The sequence below is a fragment of the Melopsittacus undulatus genome, chromosome 6 (assembly GCF_012275295.1).
Source record: "Melopsittacus undulatus isolate bMelUnd1 chromosome 6, bMelUnd1.mat.Z, whole genome shotgun sequence".
Lineage (NCBI taxonomy): Eukaryota > Metazoa > Chordata > Aves > Psittaciformes > Psittaculidae > Melopsittacus > Melopsittacus undulatus.
The window spans coordinates 624,824-646,512 of NC_047532.1; the positions used below are offsets into that span (position 1 = coordinate 624,824).

General features: G+C 40.1%; 1 protein-coding gene across 1 annotated transcript in view; it reads left to right on the plus strand.

The window, feature by feature from the left end:
- LOC115945990 (CD166 antigen-like) overlaps positions 1-21,534 on the plus strand; it is a 93,531-nt gene extending 71,997 nt beyond the window's left edge. The window contains exons 7-16 of the mRNA XM_034064305.1: positions 1,048-1,175; positions 2,862-2,991; positions 8,787-8,899; positions 9,546-9,681; positions 9,752-9,885; positions 10,372-10,504; positions 11,239-11,277; positions 12,055-12,172; positions 18,204-18,318; positions 19,260-21,534. Of these exons, the coding sequence (XP_033920196.1) occupies positions 1,048-1,175; positions 2,862-2,991; positions 8,787-8,899; positions 9,546-9,681; positions 9,752-9,885; positions 10,372-10,504; positions 11,239-11,277; positions 12,055-12,172; positions 18,204-18,291 (1,019 nt within the window). The 3' untranslated portion in view covers positions 18,292-18,318; positions 19,260-21,534. The remainder of the gene's footprint in view (positions 1-1,047; positions 1,176-2,861; positions 2,992-8,786; positions 8,900-9,545; positions 9,682-9,751; positions 9,886-10,371; positions 10,505-11,238; positions 11,278-12,054; positions 12,173-18,203; positions 18,319-19,259) is intronic.
- The last annotated feature ends 155 nt before the right edge of the window (positions 21,535-21,689 follow it).

Sequence of the window (21,689 nt, forward strand, 5' to 3'; positions counted from 1 at the left end):
CCATCCTCCTATGAGGAGGCAGGATGCTGTGTTGGGGTTCTCAGTCATTAAGAGGCCACAGCAAAATGCAGTTTGTGTTATTGAGAAATCCCACAGCAGAAGACAGACAGGATGAATGCCTTAAGGGTCGGCAGGGCTGTGAAGCACACGCTTCACTAACCATACAAAATCAACTGTCAGGCAAGGGTTTCTCTGCTATGTAATTTCTTTTTTAGTGTCTAATAAGATGTGCTCTACTGTGTCTTGATGCAAGACTGGCATCTTTGGTGGGATTTATTTATCCGTTAAAGCTAAAGCATGGAGAGCTGTCTGCCCCTGTTCCTGTACTTCTGTTCATTTTCCTCTTTTTTCCTTTTTAAATATATTTAGGTTTCTACTTGAAAAGAACAGTATCTATTAAATATATTCTGTCTCTGTTTAAAAAATTACCATTGTGAAATGTAAGTTATAGTCCAACTTCACTGAACATGACAGAAGTATGTTACATTTTCAGTTTTGTTGACTATGTTAAGGGTCCTATTATGTTCACCAGATTCATATTTCTGAAAGCCCGTAGTGTTCAGCATATAGAATAGGCTGAACATAGTCACTTAGTTCATATTTCTTTCTTTTTAATGCAAGAAGGTTATTATCTAGTACTGATGCAAGGCATGGAGAGCTTCAGTTGTTCTTCTGATTGCTGCAGTCCTCCAAAAAGTAAGCTTCATGGAGAACAAGTTAACGTCTCATAATGAAATCACACCATGGAACTGTTTGTACCCATCAGGGGTTTTTTCCTTTGAAGTACATGACATGGTTGTAATCATTGCTGTTTCAGGTACAGGTATTTTGGTGAACAGAAATGAATGAAATCATATGGCTTATTTGCACTTACTTCATTGGCAAAAATGCAGAAAGTGTGATTAACGTCAGTTCTTTTTACATGTGTGAATACCTTCACCTGCTGGATGATAAAATCATGTACTCTTTGGCCATGAATATTGTCTGCATAGTGTAAGAGTGCAGGTTTTTTGTGGAAGCTGTTAAATGTGTACATTTCCTTCACAGATCCAACAGAGAAGGTGACTATTCAAGTGCTGTCACACAGTAGTACGGTTAAAGAAGGCGATAACATCACTCTGAAGTGCTCAGGAAATGGCAACCCTCCTCCACAGGAGTTCCTGTTTTACATTCCAGTAAGTCCTGCCTTGATGTCACTGTGTAGTGAAATACTCTGTATCATCCCTTCCTACAGATACTGCTGCATGCCAGTGTATCTGTGGTTTCTCTAACAAATGAAGGAGGGAATTCAATGCAACAAAACGTCAAGATAGACATCAGCCATTGCAGCTGACTCTCAGAATACCTATCGTGAGTTGGCAAGTTATTCTGAAGAAGCATCTCTTACACCCCACCTACCTGAAGTTTCTTGAGGCTTGGACCCACTAAAAATTACTTAGTTCATTTTCCATCATCTGCTATTCTGTTAAGAAGCAGTTTTGACTAAAGCCATTCAGCATCTTGAATGAAACCGTCTCATCTGTTGTCATAACAAGCAAAGACCTAGCAGGGAAAGTACAGGAAATCAATTCAGCTGGTTTTTTTTTTACTTTCACAGATGAATCTTTGTGCAATTTCTTTTCTTCAGTTAATTTATTAATTGTTGGCATAACAACACCAAAAAGAACAAGTGTGACAGCACAGAAGAAAGGGTAGAAAAAAATCTGTCAAATGCATAAGTTGCATAGTACCATTAATCTTAGTATTGGTGAAATCCACAGGCAAATGAGGCTTTATATTCCTAGTCCTGCTTCTCTTCCTATTTTATATCCCTTTTTGTTCCTACTGCAGTAGCAAGCAGAGCTGTTTTTGAGGGAGGCCAGAGGCAGTGACATGCTTCAAGGTATTTCCAAAACTGCATGTCACCTTTTGAGCGTAATCCTCATCCACTTTGGACCCCTGGCATGTTTGAATGGCTAAAGAGCAGCAAGGGAAACTAGGAGCTGAAGTCCTCCTGTCTTATAACAGCCATTTAGATTCAGTGAGTCACCCTGGGAACCCACTGCCAAGGAAGGCAGTATGTGGTATCTCCCCTTGCTCTGCTATCACAGTGAGTGAGCTAAGCACCCAAGTTTGTCTTACCTTCAGTCTCCCTCTACCTGATACCAGTCCTTTTTCTGTAGGTGAGTTGGAATTGGTGATTTCTTTGCCAGACTCATGGGTATATTAAATCTGTTTCTGAATTCAGAGATACAAATTAGGGGTTTGTTCTACGTTTGTTTCAAAGGTAGTTTAAATCAGTCAGTTGTAATTGGGACGGGGGGGAACTGGAGAACTGGACAGCCAGAAAGCAATGCTTGCTGCCTAATTCAAAACACCAGTTCTTGTAGACAAATACATATAAAGTAGTGTATACCCTAACAGACTCCATACCGTGATATGGATAGAGCAAGGTTGGTTTGCGCTGTTTAAAAACTGTGCACTGCAGTACACTTAATGATTTTTCCTAAACTGAATATATAATTTCAGATACAGATTTAGAAACACAATTTGTTCTGCTGTTGTGGTTTCTGCAACACTGTGTCTCCTGCTTTCTCCCATTTTCTTTCTGCTAAATGTTCGGATTTTGTATATTAATATCCTCTTAAAAGAAGTTAATCATTCAATTAAAAGAGTAAGCTCTTAATTGTAGGTGGTTTTTAATACTCTGATGTCATGCAGGAAATAAACCTTAGTATTACTAACAGGTAATTACACTTCAGTGTGCTGTGTCTATACGTATTCTGGAGTATTTCACTACCCTTTAATAAGAAAAATCCTCATAAGAAACAAATGTTTTTAGCAGGCTCATATGCAATAGATGTTCTGTTTTCCATCCACAGGGAGAAACAGAAGGCATAAGAAGCTCAGATACTTACGTAATGACAGATGTGAGGCGAAATGCAACAGGAGAATATAAGTGTGCTCTGACTGACAAAAGCATGATGGACTCGACCACCATCACTGTGCACTGTAAGTCATTGAATTTTGCACTCCTAGTTAGGATACAGACCTCTCTTGGACCTTCTGGGATGCTCTCTCTCTCTCTGCTTTATGTAGGTAGATCAGTCTAGTTAACATGTAGGAGAACTGTGCAAGGTCCTACACCCGGGTCAGAGCATTCCCAGGCACAGCTACAGGTTGGGCAAAAAGGAAATTCAGAGCAGCCCTGCAGAGAAGGACTTGGGGGTGTTGGTCAATGAGAAAATGAACATGAGCCAGCTTCAGTGTGTGCTCACAGCCCAGAAAGCAACCGTATCCTGGGCTGCATCAAAAGGAGTGTGACCAGCAGGTCTAAGGAGGTGATCCTGCCCCTCTGCTCTGCTCTTGTGAGACCTCACTTGGAGCATTGTGTACAGTTCTGGTGTCCTCAACATAAAAAGGACATGGAACTGTTGGAACAAGTCCAGAGGAGGCCACAAGGATGATCAGAGGACTGGAGCAGCTCCTGTATGGAGACAGGCTGAGAAAGTTGAGGCTGTTCAGCCTGGAGAAGAGAAGGCTGCGTGGAGACCTCATAGCAGCCTTCCAGTATCTGAAGGGGGCTACAGGGATGCTGGGGAGGGACTCTTCATTAGGGACTGTAGTGATAGGACAAGGGGTAACGGGTTGAAACTTAAACAGGGGAGGTTTAGTTTGGATCTAAGGAAGAAATTCTTTCCTGTGAGGGTGCTGAGGTACTGGAATGGGTTGTCCAGGGAGGTTGTGAATGCTCCATCCCTGGCAGTGTTCAAGACCAGGTTGGATGAAGCCTTGGGTGACATGGTTTAGTGTGAGGTGTCACTGCCCATGGCAGGGGGTTTGGAACTACATGATCTTAAGGTCCTTTCCAACCCTAACTATTCTACGATTCTATGTTGTTGAAGTGGTGTTAGGGTGTTTTTATATTTTCTAATGTATTTCTGTTTGAGAACCTTAAGTTTCTTCGTTCATTGACCAAGATAGCTTCTCTTTATGTAACTGTTGTATACTTTGTGATATTATTGCACTTTCACATACAGTGAAAGTTCTGGTACTCTGTTTCACTCATGTGAACGTATAAATGGCAAATTGTTATGCTTCAGCTGTGCCTTGGAATGTACTCAAACATGTACAGACAGGCCCACTGGTATCAGTGAAAGTTATTCTTCATAGTCAAATGCACATTAGTCTTATATCCTCACATCTTCCCTCAGTGAAGTTAATGTGTAAGTCAAGGGAAGAGACTCAGGAATTCCTTATGTTCACACAGGACAAGTTACTTTTTTCCCTTTTCCCAGAATCATGAGAGCTACAGCACTCAGTAGAGTTTCTTTTGCTGGATATTAGAGTATTTAGTCATACTTCATCTGCAGTGCTTTGAAATCACTCACTGGACTGGTTGAACCATTGAAACAAGGATAGCTTTTCAATAGTTGCTTTTGATCTCTTTATGTGAGAAAACAAGAGCAGGAAATGCTCCAGAACTTGGCTGTACCAGCACAGGCTATGACTTGAGACTCAGGCCAATGGTTCTAGGTTTCCCCTAAAAAAAGTGGTTGTCTGTAGTCTTCCAGGTTTGGAGGGACGTGATGGATAACGAAGTTTAAAGGCTTCCACAGTGATAATGCTTTATATGAAAAGAAAACTCATGTTTGTATACGTGGGTTTAAATTTTTTCCTTGGAAAAGGAACAATTCGTGCTGAAAATGTCTGTACATGAATAATTACACTATTCCATTTAATGAATATTTTGCATTTAATAAGGTCATCTGCTGTTTTCCTTCCCAGTCCTTCTCTTTGCCAGGAGCCTGGGTATGTAAGATGTGAAGAGAGCTCTGTACTACTGCCACTAGCTGCTCAGTAACGAAGGTAGCTTGCTGGTAGTTCACTGTGGTAGAACTGACCCTTTTATTTTACTCCAAGTGGATTTCATGTCTGCTTGTACTTCCATAAATAGTTAGGCTAAAGAATGGCTTCCTCAGCTCCAAGTTATTTATAACAAGACAGTTTTCCTTTCGCCGCTATTTTGTCTGCATGTCAGAAGAGCTTTACTACAGAAGGGAAGCATGTATTTTCTTGACAGAAGTCTTTCCAGTGTTGGCAGCTAGAACAGCTACCCAGAACTCATAGGTACACTGAAGGACCCTACTGCTTCTCATCAATTATGGTTCATTTTGTGTCATTTTGCTTTTGTTACAACACCTCTATCTGCAGTAAAGCCTTTGCTTAAGTGAGGCTCAGTGACCTGGAGTAGTTCTGAAACCCTTGAATGCCCAGACCATGCGTTATCTTTAAGCAGGTTCAGTATCTTGCTGTATGCTGGTCTAAAGCATTTACGCAGCATGTTTGCTTGTGAGAAGAGCTCCCCTGAAAAAGTCATAAACCTCTTAGATGCTCTGTAATATCCTCATGCATCTTTTAATTGCCTGCATTATATCAGCTTTCCAGCATAACTCCGTAATTTTTACTGCTTTCTCCTTGTAATGTATTTATATATATTTTTGGTGCTATAGCTTTTATTTTTTAAATAGATTTATTATTTTAATTTTATTTTAAACTTAAATTTATATTTATTTTAATATTATTTTAAATAGATTATTATTTTTAAATAGATTTTATTTTTTTAAATGACTGCATAATGGTTTTTTGCCCTCCAAATAATACTTATTAACACCTATCAAATCCCACTTTTTCTCAGTCTTTTGCTTTATTGCTTACTTTTTCACATATGGGTGAATATTGCTGTGTATGTTCTTACACTGACAAAGCCTTTGTTCTGAGTTGGGGCTTTTGTTTCCTCACATCCAATCTTGGCACTTCAGATTTTCTTCTTTTCACTTAAAAAAACAAATGAAACAAAAAACCCAACCCCACAAACAACCAAAACTACAAAAACCCCAACCCAAAACCACAACAAGAATCAGGCAATATAATCATTTCAGTTTAAATCTGTGAAACTACTGATAGTGATTTGTTACGTTTCAACTCTTGTGCTTTTCCCCAAACAGATTTTATTGAGCATTATAATTACACTGGTTCCTTTCAGTGTCTAGGTTAGGGCAAAGTGTGTTGCACTGGTATGAGAGTACATCAGCATGTTATAGACCTTAAATATTTTTTGTAGCAGAATATCTGATGATATATGAATGCGAATTGTGAGATTAAAGCATCCCAATTACTCAGTGTTTTATGTATAAGGTAAAGCAAGGGGGTAAGAAAGAGCCTCTTCCTCTACCCACAGAACATAAGGGAAAACCTGACAACCTGAGCTCTTGTCCCCAGAGCAGGTGCAGGATCTGTGCAGCACGGTCTCAGTTTAAGGTCTGGCATATCCAAGTGCTTGCAGTTGGTGCTGTTTGTCCCTCCACAGAGGGTGCATCCCGACAGGATTGATGTGGGTTTGGGTTGTTAACTTCCTGCCAGCTCTGCTTCTTGAGTGAGTTTGGTCAGGGTCAGATGATGGAAGCCTGCAGGGGCAAAGCCTTCTTACCACCACTTAAGAACTGCTATAGTAGAGAACACTGTGCATGGTAAGGAAAGAATCTAGCGGTACAGGATGGGCATTCCTTCCTTCAGCTATGAAGAAGCAGACGACTGTTTTGACTCACAGTTCCTTTTATCTCTTCCTGTAGTTGTTTCTGCATGTAAAACCCAGTATGGAGCAGGGCTGTGGAACCTGATCTGTGTGATGCTTTCCTTTCTGCTAAAATGTGCTTTTTGGGGAAATAGGTTGGCAAACCTTCCAGTAAATCACAGGCTTTAGCATTTGTGTTTCTCTGTAGGTACTTCTAATAGTCTTGTGCTATAGGCTCATTGCAAAGACAGGGAAAATCTCCTTTTAAATGTCGCATGGAAAAATCTATTCTCAGTATACTTGGAGAACTTTCTGGTTGTTTGCTGGTATATTTAGGGAGTTGAGACTACAGGCAAGAGCTGTGCATAGTTTTCCCAGTTGCAGCACAGTATTCCTTTGTAGACCTCCTTTAAATGCTGGGAGCCTGTCCTGTAAGGGCAATAGAGTTTCACAACAGAAATGTTTGCTACATTCTTCCCCACATTAATTCCATACCTCTCGCACATGATGTGTTAATACATGCCAAATGCATTCTCTGTCTGTTCCCTGTCCTACTTGGTATGCACAGACAGTACTGAAATCAATGCAAGACTTCAAGTGAGACCACATTAAGAGCTATCATATATTGAAAATGGTGCCTGATGAAAAGTTTGTTTATGAAGAAGGGTTCAAAGCCAAACAGGAAATGTATGGAAAAATCTTTGCAACAAAGTTTTTCTCTTTTAGTGGCAAGGAAGATGAATTTTGACAGTCTTCCGAATGCAAGAAATATTTTCTGCTCACACTTGTGTACCAAGAAGAAATGATTTACTTGATAGAGCATATAAGTTGAGAGGTAGAAGTCTCTATGTTGCTTTGTGGAGCCTACAGATAACCTGGCAGAATATTAATCCAAATGAGATTTGCTTCTGTAGAGTTCCTAGCAGGGATCCTGTGCTAAACAGTAGCTTAATTCTGTACTTGCTTCTTAAGTCACTGTAGAAATACTGCTCAGAGGTATGGGGTTCACCGCACACACTGTACATTCTCCTGAACTTCTAAAGCAACCCAGACCATTGTGTGAGAGGGACTGTAGTCTGTTATAACCCCCCAGGCAAAAAACCAGGGTAGGGGTGTCACAGGCATGCTGTCATAGCATCCCTCCTGTATGGTCTTTGATGATCGCTGAGGTTTGAGGTGTTTGCTTGCTCCAGAGAACAAAAAGTTGCAGTAGAAGCTGAAGAAAACTCATCCTGAGGGCAGGGAATAAAAACCTCTTAGCTTTGTCTTCAACCACCCCTCTGCCTTGGTATTGTGTGCTCTAGAATAACAGAGCAAGAGAAACCATCCTGTACACTGAATCTGTGTATCAGTGCTCCCTGACTGCGTCCTGTTCTTAATTCTGGGTTTTGTTTAGGTCTTTTGTTTGCTTGTTGAAGCAATGCTGAGGTCTGGAGAATCTTGTTAGTTTGGTTGCATGTACAAGTGTGGGGAGGCCATGTGAGGAATCCCCATAGGAATACAGAAACAAAATGCCATTTTATCTTGTTGGTAAGGTCTTTGCAGAGATGAAAGTACAATTCTTGTGACCTTTCAGGCTAGGTATTAGACTTGTAACACAGATAATAATATAGACTAATAGTACATGATGGACCCTTGTTGTTCCCTCAAGTTCTGCCTTTGATTACCATAGTGTACCCAGGGCAACCACTGAATGAAACCTAGAGCTGACTTCACTGTTTTGTTGTGGAAAACTCACTGTTTTCCCTTTCCTCTACCAACTGTGATTTTTACCCCTTTTTTTAATCCTTTTTTTTAGTCTGCTTAAAAGCCAAAAGGGGAGTTTTGTAGTCCTTTCCCAGCAAGGACAATATCCATGATGCAACCACGTGTGCTTGCCTTTTGATAGCATGCGTCTGTGAGTGTGCGTGTGTGTGTGCATCTGTCGTGCACACCAAGCAACTTGGCTTACAAGCAAGGAACCATGAGAGGGGAAGCAAACCAGAGGTTTAGCTTGCCAAACTCTGCTTTCTCAGTGTAGGATCTTCAAAGAAATCACTAAACCACCAGATCTATATAATAGAAAACAGAGAAGTGTTCCATGATCTTTCTCTTACTGGTTTCACCCTGTCTTGTGTCAGACTCAAGTAAAACTGCTGTAGTGACCCTGGAGTCAAAACAGGTCAGGCAAAGCCTGGACACAGAGTAAAACAGTCTTGGGGTGAACGTCTGACACGTGTTCTTTCTGTGGCAGATCTGGATGTGCAGCTCACTCCCAGTGGAGAAGTGACCAAAAAGGTTGGGGAAGCTCTGCCTGTGTCCTGCACGATTTCCTCGAGCAGAAATGCCACTGTGTTTTGGATCAAGGTAGGTTCTGGAGTGATTTCCAAGGCAAGGCAAGGGCGATTCTATAGAGTGTCCCAAAATTTATGTGGATTCCAAGTGGGAAGAGTGGAAGATCACAAAGTTTTTGGTTGTCTGTGGCTTGGGTATTTTCACGTTACGTTGCAGTGTTGGTGTATGTACACTCTGAGCGATTGAAAGCACCTTTTTTATTGTGGGTCACAAAACATCCATAATTATTTTTATAGAAATAATTTATTTTTATGGAAAAGAAAGAAAAATTTTCTAACAATGAATGGGACATTATGATTATCATCATCTATCTATCATTTATCTATCTGGCAAGGCTGCCACTCTTTCAGACATTTTTTGACAGTTCAGTATTTTAAGGCAGTCAGGTTTGTGATGTTCACATTTTATTTGTCTGTGTTACAGTGCGTTTATGCCTTGTATTTATTAACAATGTAGCTTACAGAAATGTCAGAAATCTTCAGTACTTTCTACTTCTCTTGTTGTCTTCCTACCACGTATACGAATTTAGTCACTAATGGGGGAACACTTTGAGAGTGAAGCTCTGATCTGCTAAAGTTTGAGAGAAGTCACATTTGTCATTTAGAAATTCATGTACTGTGAATTGGAATTCTCAGAGATTAACTCCTTCTGTTATCAGGACAATACCAGAATGCAAACGAGTCCATCATTTTCAAGTCTTCAGTATCAAGATGCTGGAAACTACATCTGTGAAACTACTCTACAGGGGGTTGAAGGTTTAAAGAAAAGAAAGACACTTAAACTTATTGTGGAAGGTAACAGAGCAGATAGACAGCTATGATTATTGTCCTTTTCAGAGTGGTTAACTGTAATGTTGTTGTATAGGAAAACCTCAGATCAAGATGACAAAGAAAACTAACACGAATAAAATGTCTAAAACGATTGTCTGCCATGTGGAAGGTTTCCCCAAACCAGCGGTGCAATGGACAGTTACTGGCACTGGAAGCATCATAAATAAAGCAAGTACCTTTATTATTACTTTTGTCATAACTCAGAAGACTGGAAGTGGAAAACTTGGTAGCAAGAGAGAAATTAGACCCTAAGTGTTTGGGGGTTTTTGTTTAAGAGTTTTATTACTTGGAGTATTTTTTTTATAACCAAAACCCCAAAAGCAAACATAGAACGTGGTTAATTTCCTGACAAAGGCCTCTTTAACTTTTTAAGTGCTCTCAAAAAGCACTTTTTCATCTGTAGCTACGTTTTATATAAGTATACAAAATGTACATAAGGATACAAAATACAGCTATAGCCGAATATCTTAGCAAAAGTGTTTCTGTACAAATACTAATGAAATAATGCATTATTTCTATTGCCGTAGCTTGAAAACTGAAATATGGGTTGAAAGTTATTTCCCTCTATACATTTTCACAGTGTGTAATACAGATAACGCATGCATTGTTCTTTGCATTTTCAAGGAAAGTAATCTTCATGTTTTACCTTTTCAGACAGAGGAGACCAAATATGTTAATGGAAAATTCTCCAGTAAAATTATAATTGCTCCTGAGGAAAATGTGACTTTAACTTGCATTGCCGAAAATGAGCTCGAAAGGACTGTGACCTCTCTGAACGTCTCTGCCAGTGAATGTCTTGTAAAGACCATTCCCTTACAGTTACAGTATCACTTAAAATACCCCCTTTACATTCACATGAAGAGTGGGTCTGTGTGGTGATGCTGGTAAAACAAATATTTGACCTTTTCTAAGTCAAACAATTGTAAATCCACTCTGTATCATTAGTACCTAACATTTATTGATAGTTTTCTGAAGTCACTTAGCTAGCCAAGGAAGTTATGAAGACAATCTCATGTATGCAGTATGTTATTTACAAAAGTAAATAGTATTACAAAGTAATAGCACAAAATAATGGTACAGAAATATTGCAGAATAACACATTATTCAAGAGGCAACATTCTTAATGACGATATTAACACCATCTTTTAGTCTCCAGATTCCAGTTTATTATCACTGATATAACTCATCTTGGAACAGAAATCAGCCGTCCTGAGCTTTAATCAGTGCCACTTTTTCAATGATGACAGGTGGTGCTAGGATAGTTTGTGGAAGGGTAGCATGGAAATACTGAGTCAGAAACATTTCTGAATCAATATTACAGGTTTTGAATAAGGTTCTTCAATCGGATATGTTACAGTTCTGAAGGCAAGATTTCTGTTTAACAATAAGATTAATTGCCTTGTTATTTGGCAGACACATTAAGTTTCTGTTTCTGTCATTGCTGTAAATAGGCAATTAAATGTGATGTTCTGCTATAATACATTTTGTCTTTAATTTAATGGTAATATCTTTTCATTCCAGTAAACATTCCAGAATACGATGAGCCAGAGGACAGAAATGGTACGTATGGTTTTCTGTCTCCATAACTTTTTGTGTTACTTGTCTCGGTTCTAGACCTATGTAGTGCCATTGAACAATTTCCACAGTCCCTCAGAGATGTATTTGATTTGAAATAGCGGGGGCCATGACTGACTAAGCCTCATAGCATCAACTAGGTTGGAAAAGACCTTTAAGGTCATCAAGTCAAAACATTACCCCAGGACTGCCAAGTCCACCACTAAACAATATCACTAAGGGGCCCATCTGCATGCTTTTTGAACACTTGCAGAGATGGTGATTCCACCACTGTTCTGGGCAGCCTGTTCCAGTGCCTGAGCACCCTTTTGGAGACCAAATTTTTCCTAATATCCAATGTAAACCTCCCCTGGCACAGCTTGAGGCTGTTACGTCTTGTCCTATGGCTTGTTACTTGGGAGAAGAGACTGACCCCCACCTCACTACAGCCTCCTTTCTTTCTGAGCCTTCTCTTCCCCAAACTAAACCTCCCCAGTTCCCTCACCTGCTTTTCACAAGACTTGTTCTCCAGGCTCTTCATCAGCTTTGTTGCCCTTCTCTAGATCCACTGCAGCTACTCAATGTCTGTCTTGCAGTGCCGGGCCCAGACCTGAACACTGTATTCAGGGTGCAGCCTCACCAGTCCTGAAGCTTATTTAAAAACAATGCCTCCTTTATTTTTCCTTTTAATGTTGACTTTCAGATCCTTTCTCTTGTTTTTGATGGAAATTCTTTAAAACCGTGTAATGCTTTCACCTCATGGACTTTTCTTCTTTGCTTCAGATGACAATAGTGAAAAGGTTAATGACCAGGCCAAACTAATAGTGGGGATTGTAGTCGGTCTTCTGCTGGCTGCTCTGGTTGCAGGTGTTATCTACTGGCTCTATGTGAAGAAATCAAAGTAAGAATTTATGGAAAACTTGATACTAAATAGAGAATAATGATGAGCAGAAATGTATGTATGGCTTACATGTTTTCCTCCCTGCAGCATTCCAGTTGTCTGAGGAAAAGTTGATAAAGTAGGTAGAAGAACAAAACTTCTTACCTCTGGTTAGTTTGTCCTAATGCTTCACAGGCCTCATTTGCTGGAAGTGGTGATCCAGGACGTTTCGTAGCTCAACACCTGTAAAGAGATTTTCTTTCATTACAGCCAAGTCTGTGCTTATTTTTGCATTTAAATACAGTACCTGCTACTTAATTGTGGGATGTCATTTCTGTGTGGCTTTACTGGTGTTAGAAACCGGCCTCCATTTAGAGCTTGTGTAGCTTGTGTGCTTTAAAAATAGAATAAATGACAGAATTTATCAGGTTTACAGCATCTGAGGGAGAAGAGAGACCCTTAATTGATTTATTTGTGCATGTGCACTTTGAGATCACTGAAGTAAAATTGAGAATGACAGACCTTGTGTTGCTGATGTCATCTAAATCAATACGTTTTATCCATCCCAGACATAGGAACAGGATTTGCCAGTGAGGCCAGCTAGCTTTCAAGTTTCTTCATCATTACACAGGCTTGCTTGAGACTGGATGATCTCAAAAAGTAACCATGTTTCTCAGTCTTTTTAAGCATGGCCGTAACCGGGTGCCATTTGTCCTTACCCCCATACATCTGTCTTCATGGAGAACTGAGGGCAAGCTTCTTTTCCAAAAGGTTCTTACAGCTATATCTTTGCAGGGAAGATTAAGGTAGTTTTATGCATACCGTGCACAAATCAGTACAGGCAGAGAAGCAATCTTAAAGTTCAGTTGTTCTTTCTGTGACCTTTTGTTAAAATTAGATCAAATGAGATCTAAAATACACAATGGGATTTTATTATGAACAAAAGTCTTCATGTGTAAGTACAACAAGGAATTCTCCATCTGCTTGCAAATACTCTTTTTGGGATAATACATAGGATTTTACTCCAGCCATAACTGAGCAGGTGTAATAATGCCTAGAATAATTGCCTTTTGTCTTTCCTTTTTGAATATCAGAATGTGGAATCATGAAACTGTGGTTCACTGGTTTGGGTTATCTTCTGTTATGTAGTATAGGGAGAGCTAATGAGCTTAAAATATAGCATGTCCTTTGCTGAGATGAGGTTATGATTTCAGAGAACTTCTCCAGCTTGAAAGATAGAATACAGCATATTCTAAATGGACACCACCTCCTCATGCTCATCTTCCCTCCTGCAAGCTTAGAGTAAATACCAGAGCTAGAATTACTGAGACAGGTTCAGTGCGAACAAAATAAAAATCCCTTTATAGTTAAATAGTAGTCTCCCATCATTAAGATAGGGTTGTGGCTTCTGAAACCCTTAATTGATGCATAATGGCTTAAAATCTCCTGTTTGCAGTATATATTTGAGTTGATCTGTTGTTATCCTCCCTGCTTTCAGCACGCCATACCTGCAGGAGCAAGTGCTGTCAGTACCTATTCTGACAGTTTTCATTTTGAATTAGAGCCTAGAAGTAGACCCTGCAAAAAGGCCCTTCCACCTGTAAACAGCCTGTGACTAATCACAACCCCTCCACCTCTATACAAGCCAACAGTTAGCAGTTATTTTGTGAACCCACTCATGAACAGTAACTCACCTCATCTCTGTCCCCAAAGTGACGCCAAAAGACAGTCTGAGAAGGCGGCAGGACAGAGCATTCCAAGTCTACCGAGGCAAGAAAAACATTACTTGTTTGTTCATTATTGGTGTTGTGGTTTGTATAATCTCCGATTGTCTTGTCATCCACGCTAAGTAGGAATTCCACCTGTAGCTTGGGAGTATATTCACAATAAATCACTTATATTGTTATTCACTTCCTCAGCTCTACTTGATGCAACAGCTAATTATTGCCCCATTATTTTCACTATGGATATTATCCTATAAATGAGGGGCTTGTGTATTCCACGTCCTGAACTCAGCCCCCTGTTGGATAAAGAGTTGAGGCTACCTACCCCAGCATGCCATGTTTCTCCTTCATCTGAGCAGAAGGCCAAAAAGACACATTTTCTAGAGATTTCTCCTTTTTCCATAAAGGATATTTTAGACTAATTTTGCTAAACAGAATATAACTTAGCAATTCACAATCGTTCTAAAAACTAATGTGTCAGACCTCAGCTGAGTGATTCTAGGACACCCATCTTCAGTAAGTCCCTTACATGACATTTTCACCTTGCTAGAAACAGCTGAGAGTACAACAGAAATGAAAGGTTTAGAAAGGAAATAATACACCCAGCACCATGTCTCCCTGTTCATGGGAGTGTTACACGTAGATTGGACCTTTGTCCCATTTTTGATCCTTGGGCTTGGAGGGGAACAAATCTCAAGTCACTTGAGGCTAGAGCAAGGTTAAAGTGGTTTAAAATGCAGTGAAGGGAAATGGAGCTGGGCAAATTGAAGCACAGCAGCAGTCTTAAGATTGTTCATACTCACAGCATACCAAACTCTTGACATTATTCGTAGGCCATAGTAATCAAGACTGATATTAGTGCCTCTGAAACTGAACACCTGAAGCATAGCAATTCTGCTTTTCTGATAATTTATAGGAAATAAGCATATGAATCTAAGTGTGGCAGGCCAGAGAGGGAGGAAACTCGCTGCATGTTTTAGGACCAGCATTTGTACTGTTTTCATGCAGATCACTTGCAGGGAGACGACATAGTTACAAACCTCTCTGAAAGTGTCAGTTCATAAGACCACTACCTCCTAGAAAGCCTTCTGCAGCGATGCAGTTGAGTGCGTAACATGCCTTTCAAAAGCGATACATGGCTCTTGCTTCAGCACCCAGAACTACACTGATGTGTATTCTTCTTACCTGTCATTATCACAGACTTGGGAACAGAGGAGAAAGAACGCAGCAGATTATCTTCCTTAACCAATGCTGGGGGCGAGGCCTAGATTTGTGAGAACAAAAGAAATTAGGAATTAAATCACAACAGCAGTTTCTGCATCATCTATATGCAGTCTCTACAGCAGGCAAAATAACTGAGGTGGGAAATGGTCTTTATATTAAAAGCAAACAACACCATTAGCAATACCTGAACAAAATCTGTGAGAATGACAGCCCCTCAGCACACACACACACTCCAAAGAAAACTGAAAACCTCACTGTGGTACTGCTTATGGAGAGGTTGTGATTAGGATTCCCTGAGGATAATTTTTTCCTGAAGAGCAAGCTCAGGTAAAAGTAAAATGTGAGTCATAATTTTAGCAAGAGCTCAGACTGATCCATGTTTTACAGATGAATTAAAAAAATAAACCCAAAAAACAGTTGAGAGACATAAGAAAACCATGGCCAGGGCATACTAAGATACGGGCTGTTTGTGGGGCTGTAGAGAACGTCAAAGTGCGTGAGTGGCCTCAGCAAAGGGGCTTTCTTGCTCTTTTTGGTAAATTCTCAGGACTATTTCTTTCCATTTGGACCGTGTTGCCCAGCTGCTTTGATAGCATCAGGAAGTCATTCTTGAGTTGGAAATGGAGCAAGCTGATAGGAGGTAATGCACAAAACCCATAAAGAACAGCTGTTGTTGAATGTTAAACTGGCAAGGGACTATTTTCCCTCTGCCCCAAGTCACCTCAGGAAGCGATTTTGAGCCATTTCTCTGTTACAAACCCAGGCCATGTCTGTGGAGCTCCGAGGATTGGTGCCATGCCAGGGTCAGCTATTCCTCTGCCAATGGATCACACTGCTGCAACTCAGTGCAGAATTACTCTCCTGTCTCTTCATAACGCTATTGAGATGGCACTAAAAAAGGCAACAGATTTGCTTGTGCTGAGGTGGTGAATATGCCTAGATATCAGTATTTGGGGAATAAAAATAAAAGTCAGCAAGTTCACAAACCCATCAGAATTAAACAGCTGTGCTGAAAATCTAAATCCAATTGTCAGACATGAAAAACTACTGCTGCTGTCCTTCCAGGCAAGCGTATACAGCATCCTCCAAAAGAGTTCTGAATCGCCTGCCTCATTCAGAGTCAGAGTGCTGCCTTTGAAATGTCCCATTTTCACCAGTTTTGGCTTTAGGAAAACAGAGGTGACATTTAGTGAGGGGGGAACAGTTTCATTGAATGCAGACACTAAAATAGAGCACTTCAAAAATCAGAAACTGATAACACTGCAGAATCTCCCTGGCTTGGCCATTGAATAAATTTAACCTAATCGAAGACCAGTAATGCCAGTTAGAGGTCCCTCTGTTCTTAAGTGTCACATCATGTAAGGTCAGTCTGCTTTGGGCACTGGAAACCTCTTGATAAGAGGCAAAAAAAAGGAGCACGGGGAGCAGTGCTAATACCCTGTCCAGTCCACTCTCTTGTCTGCAAGAGCAGACATAAGTGTTTACATGAGTGCAGACATGCATGATACTGCTTTCTTGCTCCAACTCATTTCAGCTCAGGTAGATGCCCAAGTCCAGATTCTTTCAACTTTCCATCTTTTTCCTGTGCCTGTGCTAAGTAGGAGTTCAGATCTCTGTGGCTGTTCAGCCCAGACACCTTCCAGACACATACATAAGAGACTCACTCTAAAACCGGTAGTGAAAGGTAAATGCAGCTTTGGAACATTTAAACTTAAAGGCACTTGGGAAATGACCTGCACTAAAATTGAAACTGTTTTACAGGGATGCCCTTCAGTGTAATCTGTGGGATTTGGGGCTCAAAATCCCATGATCCCTTAGCGCTCCACCTCTGCTCCCCAGCCTAGAGAGCAGCATTTCCACAGTGCACCGAGAGCTGTGGAGGGTGAGGTGCATTCGCACCCCTTCAGAAGCTCTTCTGAGACAAGGAACCGAACTGTACTCTCTTAATATTACCCTTCAAGGCTACTTCAGTTCAGGGCACTCATAGGGCTCAGATGCTGCTCTCAGCCTTTGCTCAGATGCAGGATGTGCACAGAAACACTCCACTAGCAGAAACTCCGATCAGCCACTTCGAGAGGTACATACCTGCATGGTGTCAGCGTGACGTGTCATACGACCTTGCTAACCCGTGTCCTCATTGTACTTTGCAAGTCAGTGTCACTACAGGTCTTCACCCTGGAACAAGAGTGAGCATATGCATGAATCTGTCACAACAGACAGTACTTTTCTGTAGGGGAAACAAATTATCCATGAGGAAAAAAAGGCGCATGGGATAATCTGCTTTGACACAAAGGATTTACCTAGGCCCACACAAACACATTTGCCCATTTACATTGTAAAAATTGTGGCCTTCAGAATGTTATCACAGCACTGCAGGAATCTTTCACCTTGGCAGAGAGTGAGGCTTCTCACAAGTTAAATGAATGGTGCAATGGTTTTATTGTGCTAAGCTAAACTAAGCACTTAACTCATTAATTCATACCCACCACTCGCATTAAGGAAGACCTGCTATACTACATGAGGCATACCCCTTGTTTTCTTCCTCGACATTTACAGTCTCTCCTTTACCCAGAGCTTGCCAGTCACAGCCAGCACAGATCGAGAAGCCAGACTGGGTGATTTTCCTGGCGTTTCCAGAAAATGCAGTAATTTCTTCACATCTATAGAGCCTGTGCTTGGTACTGGCTCTGAAAGTCAATTCCTGCAAGTACACACAAGATTGCTATGGTGATCAAGATACCTTAGCCACACTTGTAACATTTGAGTACATTAAAGCAAACTCTTGTTTATTGGAACAAGCTACACAGTGAACTTGCCAAGAAACATGTATCTGCACAACTGGTTTAACCTCACTAAATGCTACCTCAGGATAATTCTGGATTCCTCAAGAAGTAAATCAAACCCAAATACATGACCCTGCTGCAGTACTTCCTGTGGTGCTACTGCCAGCAGGGAACCAATGCTATTGAGCTGTTTACAGACATATGCAAGCTTTTTGCTCTGCTCAGAACTGTAAGAGTTCTCTGTTTTACTGAGAGGGGAGGAGACAGAATGGAGCAAAATGCTGCAGGCATGCAAAAAATGACCTTATTTTTGCATTACAGGACAGCATCAAAACATGTAGACAAAGACCTTGGAAATATAGAAGAGAACAAAAAACTAGAAGAAAACAATCATAAACCTGAAACTTAAGAGAAAATGTGTCAGACATCACCCCAGGTAAGCATTTCCTATTGCAGCATTTAACATCTCTTTGTCCACCGTTTCTTTTTTAGTGATCACAGTTGTAGCATGGAGTCTGGTGCTCACCTTTCAGAGGTTAGGCACTGGAGTGATACTTTGAGTGGTGTAGTATGAGGACAGACAGACTGGAGCACCCAACCAGCTCTGCATTGTGAGTGCCTCAACAGGAAAGCTGTAGACAGTCCTGATCTTAAGGAAACAGCATTGGATACCTGCTTGAGATAGCCTGGGTTTAAAGCATATAGTGGAATTATGACATTCCGTTATTTACATTAAAAAGTTCCTTATTTAAATAAGGGCAGCTCTCAATAATTTAAATATATCACTATTGTCTGAAATTATTAGTTTTACTACTTTGGAAAAGGGGATTGAGAATACCAAAATTATGCCCTGTGAATGATCTGAAAGTGGCACAGAAGTAAATCTGGATTCTGAACGAGTGGCCATGTAAATAACCCAGTATTTCTACTGCAGTTTTCTGTGGGAAAATTCTGTCATCTTTTTAGTTAGGGCTTGTTTTGTATATTTTTTTGGACCTGGTACCTTCTGTAACATGGGGATATTGAGGTGAGGTGATGGAGCTGAAGCCACCTGGGGGTATTCATTGAATACAGGAGTTGAAATAACATCGTGTGCCTTTGGTGCAATCTTTTGCTCTACCTATTTTATTTCTTCAGATCCATAGATCTACATAAATGAAATGGACATAAATCCATTACTTACCAGATAAACCTACTGGATTTAGTGGGAATAATATTGCAACAGCTATTTTTATCATGAAAGCACATATTGTCATCACTGAGTGATAGAAGAAAGCACTATTCATGTAGCTGTTTATCTGAAGGTTCAATACTGAGTAGTTAAGTTGGTTAACATATTTCCAAATGTTTAAGTGTCTTTATCTTTCCTGTTTGCAGAGAATACATATAGATCAATTGAAGCATGAATGTGGATTGTATTTAAACATATACGAAGAAGTGACAGCTATTCATGGTTCGAGTATTAAACAGATCATATTCCCAAGCTTTCAAAGGATTTTAAACACGATTATCTCAAGCTAAAACTACCCCAACAAACTAATGTTGGCAACAGCCATGGTATCGGTCACCATGTTGTGTTCTGTTTGAAATATGGTTTTGTAAATGTCTGCACTGAAGATTTCTTTTTTGTTTGCCTTTATGTAAAGTTTTACGTAGCTATTTTTATACACTGTAAGGCTTTGTTCTGGGAGTTGCTGTTAATCTGATGTATAGTGTAATGGGTTTATTTCGGTTGTTTTTATGACACCCTTTGAGCAGGTACATGTCTAATTCTGATTGTTATCAGTGAAGCCTCTGCTTGGTAGCAAGTATCTAGAGTGTAAAACTGTCTTAAAGGGAAATGTCAAACTCCTTCTTCATTCCCTGAAATCACAGTGATGGGGAAGGGTGACAGCTGTGACAACAATAATCTGAATTGGTAATAACAGTGAATGCTTAAAAAGCCGTGCGAAGCTGAGCAGACAGAAAGGGAACAAGGAGTTTCCACAAAGAAGTCTGCCTATGAAAGCAAGGAAAACAATGACAATTCCTAGCCTGTGTACAGATGGTGGCTAATTGTCCTTTTCTTCTAGAGCATGACACAGCTGATTGATAACGTTAACAGTCATCTTTCATGTTAGAGTTAGGATAAGGAGCCAGAATTGTGGATTAATTTTGATTCCTTTATGTTATCTGCTGCCTTAAAGTACTGTACCTTTCCTTCATTTCACAATGATACCAGTCAGAATTGGAAACCTTTTTTTAAAAAGTGGTCATATCAAAGCTGCATTTTTTTTCCACAAAAATAGAATATATATATATATATATATAGTGTGTTTTTGTTAACTATGCTACAGATATTGAATGCACCTTGAGATAATTCTAGTGTTTTTAACTGGTACCTAATTTATCGAACAGTACATATAATTGTAACAATGAAATGTCTCTGTACCTTTAGTTACATTCAAGTTTGTAACTTTATAAACTTGTTTTATGCTTGAGGGAGTTTTTAGAATGGGACTGATCAGAAGTTAGAGGGTGAATGGCCAACAGAAAGTTGTACTTAAGGGAGAGAAGTTTGATCTTAGGCAGAAGATGAGTCTGAAAGACAGTAACAGGTGGCTTTGATGGAGGGGAACAGTAGAGTAAGCAGAACATCAGGTTTCCACTTACAAATATCCAGGGAAAAAGTGAGTTTTTATAGAGTGGTAGGCAAAAAAGAATAAATAACTAGCAGAAAAAGATGGGCGTTAGGAATTGTATTTTGCCACTTTTGCATTATTTAGGGGGAAGAAAAAACACTGTTACTTGTAAATTTGTAAAATGTTAAATGTCTGGGCGGTAGTGACTGATGTCTTAATAAAAGCTTCCTGTAGTGCATTGGCATGGATTAAAATACAGAAGATGTCCTTTAAACTCTATGCTGCATATTAGAGGGAAATCCTGGTTTATGCCTCTAAATTTTGATTTGTTACTGTTTTATTTGGCAAAAAAAGACAAAAAATTACAATCTCGGTTAATATTTCAACCAAAGTAAAATGGGGGAAAAAACCATTTGTTTTGCATGGCAAAGCCATTCTGTTATCTGTGTAAATATTGTGATTTTGTTCTTTCCTTTTTAGAATTTTGTTTAAAAAATTCTAAGATTTTTAAACACCATTTTTTCCAAAAATAAAAGGTGAACACACAAAAAAGTTCCTTTCTGTACAAATGGATCTTTTGGTGCAAGAACACTGCCAAGTGATATGTACTTTCTAGGAAACAGCCACCACCAATGCAGTGGGCATGACTCTGACCAGGACCAGCGGTAACCGAGTCCTGTGCAGGAGCGTGCAAACATCACCTGTCTGTGTTTATAACACTACACATAGTCCTTAAATGCAGAGAAGAAACCTCCGAAGAGCAAAGGGAAAGCATAGGGAAGGGCTGAACACTTTCATGCCACAGTCTGGGGAACACAGGGGAGAGGAGAAGAAAAGTCCTTCAACTTCCACAGCTATGGACAAGGAAATAAAACAGCTCCTCACCTTTTGGGATTCTGCTGGTTCTCCTATGCACTTTAAATTGCCAGTCCTGGGAGCTGGGTTTTTCACTGCTCTGAGTTCACTATGGGCACGTTTCAGGAACCAAGAGTGCAAAAGAGTTAATGTTTCTATCCATGCCTAAATGACAATAAAACCGAAGTATGTCTTCACTCGCTTGTCTGCAGTCTCCATTTGCAAGAACAGCACAAGGGAGGGCACTTACCCAGGCCTCGCGTTTGTGCAGACTCCAGTCCTCCAGGTTTGCTTCCATAGAGTCCAGCTGGGATGAAAAGTCCCACAGAGC